The sequence below is a fragment of the Lontra canadensis genome, unplaced genomic scaffold (genome assembly GCF_010015895.1).
Source record: "Lontra canadensis isolate GAN:19392208 unplaced genomic scaffold, GSC_riverotter_1.0 scaffold5, whole genome shotgun sequence".
NCBI classification, from domain to species: Eukaryota; Metazoa; Chordata; class Mammalia; order Carnivora; family Mustelidae; genus Lontra; species Lontra canadensis.
Window position 1 is genome coordinate 27542131 of NW_022630999.1, and position 12024 is coordinate 27554154.

The 12024-nt window shown below is 38.2% G+C and overlaps 1 protein-coding gene across 1 annotated transcript; it reads left to right on the forward strand.

The window, feature by feature from the left end:
* The first annotated feature begins 3966 nt into the window (after nt 1-3966).
* Nucleotides 3967-11443, forward strand: CCNG1 (cyclin G1). Its single transcript, XM_032851737.1, has 7 exons — nt 3967-4203; nt 5330-5593; nt 7821-8074; nt 8678-8756; nt 8836-8934; nt 9363-9557; nt 10360-11443. Exons 2-6 carry the CDS (start codon nt 5330-5332, stop codon nt 9552-9554), a joined length of 888 nt encoding a protein of 295 aa, XP_032707628.1. The 5' UTR covers nt 3967-4203; the 3' UTR covers nt 9555-9557; nt 10360-11443.
* Nucleotides 11444-12024: the final 581 nt, after the last annotated feature.

The following is a 12024-nucleotide window of genomic DNA, read 5'->3' on the forward strand; positions in this document are numbered from 1 at the left end:
GAGATGTACATGTGTGCGCATGGGCTTTTGGGAAGAAAGAGTAGCAGCCTAGGCAGAAACCTGAATAAGGTTGGTAACTGTTATCCCTCCCCATTCCCACCCTCTCCTACCAAAGCAGCAGACCACAGAGAACCACCCCCCTCCAAGTGCAGCCTTCAGACTAAAGACATGCACTTGGATGACAATGACCCAGCTTATCCTTTCGACCCCTAATCTTCACAGAGAATAATAAGCAATGCATCCTTTGGTCTAAAGTGATAATATTTTTAGTCTGGGACTACAAAATATAAAATATTTTTATTCTGGCACTTCCAATGTCCTCAATAAATATTTGTTGAATGGTCAAACAAAGTAAATAGGCAACGTGGTCAAAATGTTGATAGGACTGAAGCTGGATAAGGAGCTTGAAATGTTCCAAAATAAAAGCTTATTTTTAAAAGTAGTAAAATCCAAATTCAAGTTATGTTAAAGTATATTTAGTTAACAGTACATGGTAGCTACCAAACATGAAATATATAGGATATCCCTCACTTCTGAATAATATATAACCATAACATCAGAGTTGTTGGAGAACTAAGCAAGATCATGTGCGTTTAAGCTCAGCACACACCCTGCTGTGTGAGAAGCATATAATACAAACTCTTTATTATTGGCTGATCTTGGCTTTGAGCCCGGCACTCTACAGAGTCTAAGTCAGTGGACTAAATGCTAGCAGAAGATCTTCTCCGAATGTCTCCCTGTGCCTTTACGTGGCAGTGGTACTTGACAAAGTATAGTTTTGCATTGAACATAGTGAAAGCTCAATTAGTTGGGAGGGGGTTACCTTACCAAAATAGTTAAAATCTCTGAATAGCAAGACATACCTGACATTACTAATCTCTTTTCTATGTATCCTTCTCCCTGCCTCCCCACCACCACCCAGACATACATAATGGGGCTAATAAAGACTCAAAAAAAGCCACTGCCAAGCAAGCTCTCTTCATATGAGCAAGACTGAGCAGCTATTCTAGCGAACAGCTGGAGAGGTGGAAGGAGTTGTAGTTACTAGTTCCAGGAAAGATCAGAAAGCAGAGAGGAAGGTACTCAGCTGAAATCCTTTTGATCCTCGCTTCATCACAATTGAAAAAATCAACATACAAAAGTTCTGGACATTTGTCACGGAGCATAAACAGAGGGTAAGGTGCAAAACCTCCTCAGTCTGCAGGATGGAGTCAGAACCAATTAGGAATTTCCCTGTGAGTCAGGGCAGCATTTGACACAGGACCACTGTTATACATGCTTGTTATAATTTTTGTTGCTCAAAGGCACTTCTACAGTCTACACTGTAGAGAATATGATTAAATCTTCCTGTGACTGCCTGGGATTCTTGCCCAGTCTCAAGCCCATTATTCTGAGCTTTGGTTCTTGCTGCACTTAACTGTTGACAGAGAAGGAAGTATGAAGATGGCAGTCGCATATACCCTTAAGCCTCAGAAATACCTGAGAAGACAGTCATTTGAAATATTCCTGAAACTCATTAGTAAATCTACTCATCTTTACAGATAATTTCATAGCTAATGAATGGCTCATTTTCTTTCTATTACCAGAGTACATCCTTGAATCTTACATTTGCACATTTTTCTAATTAGTTCTTTTCAGTTATTTAAGTGATAATCTGTATTCTAATATTATGTAATAAAAATGACAGTGGGGGTAAGGGGAGGAAGAGGTAAGGAATGCCCATTTGACTTGATTTATATTTAATCAATGTTTCTTTAGAGCTATTGAAACAATTACTTTCATGTAGGGAAATTTCAGATTTTAAAAAATAATAATAACATCTGGAGTGCCTAGGTGACTCAGTGGGTTGGGCCTCTGCCTTCAGCTCAGGTCATGATCTTAGGGTCCTGGGATTGAGCCCCACATTAGGTTCTCTGTTCAGCGGGGAGCCTGCTTCCCTCTCTCTCTCTGCCTGCCTCTCTGCCTACTTGTGATCTCTCTCTGTCAAATAAATAAATAAAATCTCTAAAAAAATAATAATAATGACATCCCAATGTGAGCGAAACATTTTTATTACATAAACACTGATATACTACCTAAAGCCTCACATGAAAATTTCAAGTATAAAAGATGTAGAAATTAATACATGCAATTTAGATACTTTAATTAGTTTTAACTAAACAATTCTAATACTCTTGATTCTGGGCTGAGAAGGCTAAATCTGACAATTGAGAAAACCCAATCAAATGTATGTTTAAGCAAGACATTTCAAAAGAAATGTTAGTAATTTAATGATAAAGGCTACCATTTAGCAAGTATTTACTGAGTTCTGGGCAGAATGCCTACCTCTTTATGTACTTTGCTTTTTATTTAATTCTCTCAATAACTCTATGAATAGGGTACTTTGACTTGCCAATTTTGAGAAAAGAATGGAAACCAATGTGATTTAATAACTTGCTAAAAGCCACATAGCCAGTTAGTAGCCTATGATTTGAAAATAAGTTTTATTCCAAAGTCTATGTGTTTACAACGTTCAAAAGACTACATCTTCCATCAGGACAGCGACTAACATATTTTGTTCTCCATGGCACATATTATGTGTTCAATAGATATTAGTAAATGAGTGTTATATGTGTATATATACACACACACACACACACACACACGTATATTCTTAATTCTGTAACTAAAAACCAAAAGAGAAACATGTACATTTGTAAACTCACACATTATTGTAGTGAGTACTTTTTAAATGTTTTAAATTGTCCATTTATATTCATTATGTAAGTTTGTTTTCAAGGAGGAGCCAGGCCCCTTCACCGTTTAAAAAGCTGAATTTTGTCAACTAAACTGATTTTGTGGCCAAAGTGTTATTTTCAGGTATTAACTTTTCTCCTTGGTTTTCCTTCCCCTTTCCTGTCCACAACTCTGACCCCATTTTGGGGCTTGGTTCTGTGACACCGCCTCAAGAAACTACACCTCAGAAAAAACAATAGAGATACCAGCAAATCTTTCAGATTTTCACTTTTCATAGCTCAGACAGCCACTAACAAGGAAGAGGTCATGATACCAGAGACATCCAAGTAGAGTTCATGAGAACAGATAACTGACTCTTTGCTCACCAGTCCTCAGGCCCTTTTAATGTTGACCCTTCTCATTTGTGACAGTGAGGGGGAGATAGAGTGGGAGGGAGTCCAAGAAGTCTTCAGGCTACTTATTTTCCCACCAACAGGGTGTGGGCTCACTTCACAGAATCTGTGGACTTAGATTCAAGTTACTATAAATATTTACCCATGTACTTTCCTCTTCAGTCAACCACACACCTTCCGTTTTAAGCAATTACAAAACTACCAACTTTTCTCTTTCAATTTGCTCAAAAATAAAACTCAGAAAATTGGTAAAGATCAAGAATTTACCTAGCCAACTCCATTCTTTGATAAATCATACTAAAGTAAAATAAGGCAAGACTCAATTGATTTCCAAGCTCACAAGGAGAAATCTATGGAATTTAATACAACAACGCATAGAAAAATTCACCTCTTCATGTGTAATGAAAAACCAAGGCTTTACTTTGTGTTTTGTAAATAGTCCACTGTATTTTTACAAAGAGGAGGTCAAACAATTCTACTAAACCGCAGGAACAAAAGCTCGCAGTACATTCTGGAATGATATTCTGGCCAATCCGGCTGCTAGAAGAGACCTGAGCCGGGGACAGGGTTCGTGCAGCATTTAGTTCGACCTCCTCTTCATTGAAGACACTTAGGGAAATTCTCCAATGAGAGACGCTTAGAGGTAGGAGGCGTGGTTTTAAGGGGCGGAGAATTTGTTCCAGGATAATGGGAAGTGTGTGCTGATTGGCTGGACTTCTTCCCTCCCAGCCCAGCCCTCTTTGGACAGCTGAGGCCATCCATCAAAAGAAATACACCAATCAGGGATTAAAATTCCCCCCTTCCCTTCCCACCAGGGGAAAGCCCCGCCCTCCAATATATTACTCAGGCGCTGGGGAGCGGCCCCTTCGCCTCCAAGCTGACCCTGTGGTGGGCAGTGTCGTCCGGGCGGCGCTGCGGAGACCTCCACTCAGGACGGCTCCCCCTCCCCGGGCCTCTCCCCTTTTACCCGCGAGTCCCCTCACCTCGTGGGCCTATCGGATCTGATATCGTGGGGTGAGGTGAGAGCAGGCCCGGGGAGGGTGGTTACCGCTGAAGAGCCGTAGTCGCGGTCAAGGTGAGCTGGGACTTCGGGTTGACTTCGTGGTGCGGCTAGGGAGCAGGGTTGGGGGCGTGGGGTGAGGGATAGGTCCGGCCCGCGCTCTTCTCGATTAACTCTCCCGTTGCTGTAAGCAACAAGTCCAGGCTAGTCCGAGCTTGGAGGGGCGGGGCCAGATCCGACCTCCTGAGAGTCTTACTGTCTGGTCGGTCCGGTCCCAGGGACCAGCCCAGGGACCAGCCCAGGGACCAAAGAGTTGGACCCATAAAGTTAGAGGTTCCTCATTTGCCCACCCCTTTCGTCTCGCAGCTTTAAAGATCCCCTTCCTACCTGTCTTTCACTTGGTGTGGGAGATATCCTTGTATCCGGGGCTTAGCTTGTGGCCCGGACATAGTAGCTGTGGAATACCGACTCTTACATTAATGAAACTCCAGGTACATATTGCAACCCAAATTAGTCTCCCGCCCTCATCATGTGTTCCCGTAGCACCCTTAAAGTTTCCTTTCCTGACACCAATAAAAGTTAACAATTACTGGGCGCCGTGTGTCAAGCATTGTGCAAAACTCTACGTGAATCATGTTATTTAATTTTAACAGCCGTTCAGAGAAATACTGTTAACCTCGTTTTATAGACGTAGAAATAAGTTATTATTGTCCAGCGTTTCTTAGGTACCTGTGTGCTCAAGCACTATATCTAGGTGATCTCATTTTTCCACACAAGGCTATGAGATAGGTAGTAACCTCATAGCCACTTTACAGATGAGGAAATAGGAATGAAGTAAAATTAACTAACATTAATAGTTCATGTTGTTAATATATGGCAGAATAATTTCAAAGTTTTTGGCACCCCATCTTATGGCATCTATATGCATTTATCTCTTGACAGTGAATGACTTGTACAACTATTTCTGAATTGCATTTTTCTTTTTTAAGGCAAGGCTCCTGTCCTCTAAGAACTCACAATTTAGAATGTGACCAACTGGTGGGTTGGGGTGGGGTGGGGGTTGTAACAAATGGTGTTTTACAAGGACTTAGATTCACTAGGGGCATTGGGGAGGGGAGACTTGTGTTATAAAGCACTTAGCATGATACAAGGCAGGAAGGGCTTTTCTTACACTCCTTTCTGGGCCTTGTTCTATATATAGATGATAGAGGTACTGACAACAACTGACTCTCAGAAACTGCTACACCAGCTGAATGCCCTGTTGGAACAGGAGTCGAGATGTCAGCCAAAGGTCTGCGGCTTGAGACTAATTGAATCTGCACACGATAATGGCCTCAGAATGACTGCAAGGCTAAGGGACTTTGAAGTAAAAGATCTTCTCAGTCTAATTCAGTTCTTTGGTTTCGACACGGAGACATTTTCTCTAGCTGTGAATTTACTGGACAGATTCCTGTCCAAAATGAAGGTATGTTTAAAGCTACATTACAGAGTATTTCTTAGTTTTGCTTAGTGTGTTTTTGAGATGGAATTGCTGTAACTTTGGGCTGACATTCATAAACTTGATGTTTTTTATTTTCACCAACTAGCCAAAACATTTTGATGATTCTGTGTACTACAGCATTCATGAATACTCTTCCTTATAGTCAAGAATAATGCATCATTAGATTTAACTTCTGACATTGAAAAATAGTCTAATAGCAAATAATTGCAGACTCTGTCAGTATGAGAGTTGGCTGTTGTTGTTAAAATCCTATTTGAGGGGCGCCTGGGTGGCTCAGTTGGTTAAGTGACTGCCTTCTGCTCAGGTCATGGTTCCGGAGTCCTGGGATCGAGTCCTGCATTGGGCTTCCAATTCCCTGGGGAGTCTGCTTCTCTTTCTGACCTTCTCTGCTCTCATGATCTCTCTCACTCTCAAATAAATAAAATCTTTAAAAAATAATAAAATTTAAAAAATAAAATCCATCTTGATAGGTTGGATGTTTTCATTTATCTACTGTTTAAGACATGTGTTAGAGGCAGAATGCTAGATTGTGGTTAAGAATTACAGGCTTTTGGGGCGCCTGGGTGGCTCAGTGGGTTAAGCCTCTGCCTTCGGCTCAGGTCATGATCCCAGGGTCCTGGGATCGAGCCCCACATCGGGCTCTCTGCTCAGCAGGGAGCCTGCTTCCTCCTCTCTCTCTGCCTGCCTCTCTGCCTACTTGTGATCTCTGTCTGTCAAATAAATAAATAAAATCTTTAAAAAAAAAAAAAAAAAGAATTACAGGCTTTTGTTTTTTTGGTGGTTTTTTTTTCCTTCTTTTTTTGGATGCTCTGAACCACTTGGGTCAGTACAATATATTTCTTAATCTCCAGGCATATATAAGATTCTTAATTATTTTAGCCTTAGGCCTATTCAGATCTTGCTTATGCTTGTCATTTTCAGCAAACGCTGGCATACAGTTGAGAATATCTTAGGAAGGAGGAGCATTTATGTAATTATTCCCCTATCCTGGATAAGCAGGACATCCATGTAGCTTTCAGAGCTTGCTTAACTGTTAAAAATACATCTACCTTCTCTGTGCCCATGGTCATTAGTCGATGAGATGATGTGACAATTGGAATGGAACTCCTTCCTCTTTTAGTCCTCAGTACCTGACACAATATGTCATATACAGAAGAAACTCCATATTTGTTGAATTGGATGGTTCAAGAAACTTCTCAACAGACTAATTAAACTATTCTATAGACACCTTGTGCGAGCACTACCTTTGAAACTATAAATGTTGCACAGATTAATAATATATATCCGTCCCTTAAGTATATTACAATCTTATATGAAAATAGTATTTGTACCGGTAACTATCAAACAATGCAAGGCATGATAAGATAATTAAATCCCTAAAGAGGAGTAAGTATGTTGCTGAACAGGTTCCAAGAAAAGGAGCATATAAACACTGGTAAAAGTTTCATTTAACTTGGAATTTAGGATGGATAGAAGTTTGACTCTGTCACATTATAGATATTTAGGGAATATCTGGATATTTCCTAATATATGGATAGAGCTTTACAGGCAGAGTAAACAGTGTATGCTAACGTATTTAAAAACCATTTTATGTGTTACTACAAAGAATACAGTCTGGAAAAACACAACATCCTAGAAAGAAATTTTTGTGCCTAAGCTGTGAGGAGTTTCAGTCCTTCTGTAAGCCTTTGACAAGTTAATTTATTTGGTCCAACTAGAATATAATGCCTTACAGTTCTGCAGTGATTTAGGAAGGAAAAAAAAGAAGAATTTCTGGGGTGCCTCTTCCTTCAGCTCAGGTCATGATCCCAGCATCCTGCATCAGGCTCTCTGCTCAGCAGGGAGCCTGGTTCCCCCCACCCCCCGCCTGCCTCTCAGCCTACTTGTGATCTCTATCTGATAAATAAATAAAATCTTTAAAAAAAAAAAAAAAAGAATTTCTTACGGGCTGAAGTCAAACATTATACTGAAACTTGGTCCACTTTCTCCAAAATTGGTTCCAAGTGGATACATAGCATTGACAGGCTACAGTTAAGGTATGATTGGATCTCATTAAGTCCTTCACAATTGAGAACTACATCTCAGAGATACAGTTGCATAATAATGGATCTGATTATCCTTTATGGTGTATGTGTGTGTTTTTTTTTTAATTAAAATAAGCTAAAAACATGGGCTTACTGTCTTTTTTTAGGTACAGCCCAAGCACCTTGGGTGTGTTGGGCTGAGCTGCTTCTATTTGGCTGTTAAATCAATAGAAGAGGAAAGGAATGTCCCATTGGCAACTGACTTGATCCGAATAAGCCAGTATAGGTTCACGGTTTCAGATTTGATGAGAATGGAAAAGATTGTTTTGGAGAAGGTGTGTTGGAAAGTCAAAGCTACTACTGCCTTTCAGTTTCTGCAACTCTACTATTCACTCATTCAAGAGAACTTACCAATTGAAAGGTATGTAATCTTTGTTTTGACCAAAGGAGATTGGGAAATCAGACTGGTATTCTGGATATTGCATAAAATCAGTATCTTGGGATAATTCTAATCAAAATAAGTAAAATGGTGGGGGAGGTAAAATGACAGCTGCAGCTCCTTGGATTTCACTTAACTGTCCCGCAGAAGTGAGGCTTTGTCAACAGCTTCTTGAAGTCTGTGAAGGCTAATTCTTGGGATTAAAGGACATTTCAACATTTTTTTATTACATTTTCCACTTACGGACTACTTAACTCATAGAACCTAGTAAGTAAGCACCTAACAGATTTATCAAAAAAGAACTTTAGTAGCTGCAGAAGTACATTAAAATGAAAAGAAAAAAAAGCTTGAGAGTTATGATATACTTTGGGGGAGGGGTAGCAAATTATTTAAAATTCATGTACAGTATCTTTAAGAAGTTAATTCCCCTGAAGGAAGGGGAATTCCTCAAATAATTTATTTTCTGTGATAAGTGTCCATAAACTTCATTTTAAAATGATTTCAATGTCATTCTAAATATCTGTCTTTTGACTACATGTAAAATTATCTACATAAAATTAATCTCATTTTCATTTCTTTTTAAAGGAGGAATAGCCTTAATTTTGAAAGACTAGAAGCTCAACTTAAGGCATGCCACTGCAGGATCATATTTTCTAAAGCAAAGGTAAATATTTTATAAAGACTAAACCTAGTTATATACCTATTTTCTATTCAACACTTACTTTAGAATTTATCTCTTTTAGCCTTCTGTGTTGGCATTGTCTATCATTGCACTGGAGATCCAAGCACAGAAGTGTGTAGAGTTAACAGAAGGAATAGAATGTCTTCAGACACATTCCAAGGTATGTCAAGGTCATATCATAAATGGTGTTAATAGCTGTAAAAGAAACAAAACCACTTGTACTATCTCCTGAAGTAAAATGAGATGTCATGTGTCTATTTGAAACTTGAGTAGCTTATCCTCAAATTTATTTAACAAGAAAAGACACATGTTAGAAGACCACAATTTATTGCTGTGGTTAAATACTATAAGACTTTTTATTTTATAGAGAGAGAGAGATCAGGGATGGGGGTAGGGAGAGGAGAGAGAGAGAATCTCAAGCTGATTCCCCACTGAGCATGGAGCCTGACCAGGAGCTCGATTCCATGACCGTGAGATCATGACCTAAGCTGAAATCAAAGTGGATCTTTAACCACCTGAGCCACCCAGGCCACCCATGTAGGACTTTTATTTTTATTGACTAACAAGTTTTTTTTAATCTATGTACAGATAAATGGCAGAGATTTGACCTTCTGGCAAGAACTTGTATCCAAGTGTTTAACTGAATATTCATCTAACAAGTGTTCCAAACCAAATGTTCAGAAGTTGAAATGGATTGTTTCTGGACGTACTGCACGGCAATTGAAGCATAGTTACTACAGAATAACCCACCTTCCAACAATTCCCGAAATGGTCCCTTAATTGGTAAATGTGGTTCATAGTTACTCTCCATCTAAAGAAAATTTTATAATGCTATAGTTTTATTCTATAATTCAAGAATTAAAAATCTGAATTAATTTCAAAATAAGATAGAGTTAGAAGAGGCAAGGGGGGAAATGACTTCACTGATCTAATCAGTTAATATTTTGAGGGCATTTGCTATATCTAAGACAATACCCTACGAATAAGGAATTATCCAACCTTTGAAATGTACATTAGCCACTTCATTAAATTATCACTTAGAAAATTACATCTTCCTTAAAAACCTAAATTTTAAAAGAAGCACTAAGACACTATTTTTCACATCACTTTGCTATATGTATTCTCAAGTTTTGGCACATCTAAAGTTAACACAAGCCTGAGCAGGACAATACAACCAAAAGTTTGAACCATAAACGAACTGAGACTGTTAGCTTATGAGCAAAATCAGTATGAACTTGGATGTTATACAATTAATGTAATTTATGGCAAATAGTCTCCATATTGGGTATCTGCAAACTGCCAGGATATCTCTACACTATATTTGTATACCATTGCTACAGCAGTTGGAACACTGGAAAGTAGTTATATGCATAAAAAATGAATATCTCATCACTACCATAGGATATACATTCTTGCCATGTGAGTTTAACTGAGTGGTGATTTAACTTTTTCCTATTCAAACTGAATGTTAACACATCTACATAATGACATGATTCTAAATCTTCAATTAAACAGTTCATTTTTAAAAGTTAATATTTATGTTTGGTAGAATTCTAATAACTTAATTTTTTGTTTGTTTAAATAGGATTGTTACAGCAACAAAAAGCTCTTCTCTGAAGCCTTTCTCCACAGTCCTGAGCTATGGATTCCATAATGTTTTAACGGATTTAAGCTGTGAAGCCTCAGAACATCACAACTAGATTAGCATTGATGTTCTCAGATTTGGCAAAACTACTTAATTAATAAGCTATAGGGGAATTAAAATAAATTTGAATTCATCTGTGAGGCATACAATTCAAAGCTAAGAGCACAAATGTGAAATGTTAATAACAAGCCTGGGAAGGTGAACTGTGAATCTTCATTTCTAACATTGACCCAACCTTCTATATTGGGTTAGTATATTGTATTTAGATGGTATTAAAAGTGGTAACCTAATTCAATTCTAAATTAGGAGGTAGGCATGAAAACCAACATTTCACAAATGCACTTTTAAGGCATAACAAGGGTCACTATTCAAGGCAGTGAAAATGGTTTCTTGGTACCTGTAGTGCAAGTAATAGATAATCCAGAGATTGAACTTTATTGATAAGTGGGAATTACACATAAATTTGAAGGCATTTTATAAAAGTAAAACTACAGGCCTAGTCATTTTGGCATACTAAGTTATCTTTAATATTTTTTCTAAAAAACAGGTAATGTTTGTATCCATGATAATAATTACATAATATCTACTTCCTCCATCTAATCCCATCAAGAAAATTTGTTTTTATTGTGTTAGTAGTTCAAAATAACTTCACTCCAAAAATTTGCTGATTTAACACTCCAGAAGCTTTTACTAAGGGCTGTTTTTATAAAAACTGCTATTGCTTCTAATTTAGAATTTTTAAAGGAAGAGAATATACTTTCACTAATTGCCCCTCCTGTGCCAAAAGAAAGTCTTTAAAAAAGTAAGTAAGCATCTTCATAACTATGAAGTTGCTAAGGTAGTATTCAAGATTTTCTATTAAGTCAGTGACTGTAAGGAGATCTACAGCTTTAAAAGTGTTGTAGACAGTTACTCAGTGCAGCAAGTAGCGTGAGTCCATCCATAATGGCTATACCCAGTTCTGACATCATGTTGTGGATAAATGTGCACTAGAAAATAAACCAAAGAACCACAATATATCTTATACTTTTGTGAACTGTGTTTTGTGGGTAACTTCAGTTTTCCCAAAAGGCTGATATATTTCAATAATTGACTACATCAGTGTTAATTTTGAGTTGGCAGAGGTAGCCTAACCAACTATGTTTTGGTACTAAGGGATATACCTTTCAATAAAGTCATTGAAATGCATTCCTTTGCTGGATAGTTTTTGTTCTGATTTAACTGTTTTGGCAGTGTGATACCGGAACACAATAAAAAGCTATCTCCACCCAATATATTTAAATTTAGCAGGAAGATGCATGATAGCAGAAACACAATCTCAATTAATAGTATGGCTATGACCTAACTGATGCTTTACTTTACAGTGGCTTTTCAGAAGACACAAGATGAGGACAAATATGTTTAAGGTGCATTAAAAAGTTGGTGTTGATGCAGTATTGGTAGCTTGTAGATTCATCACTCACTACTCTGGATATTCTCAAATATCACCCTTACATTCTGCCCACCTGAAGTTCTGTGCAAACTGTCCTACCTTAAAAGGGATCCCATGGGGCGCCTGGGTGGCTCAGTGGGTTAAGCCTCTGCCTTCGGCTCAGGTCATGATCC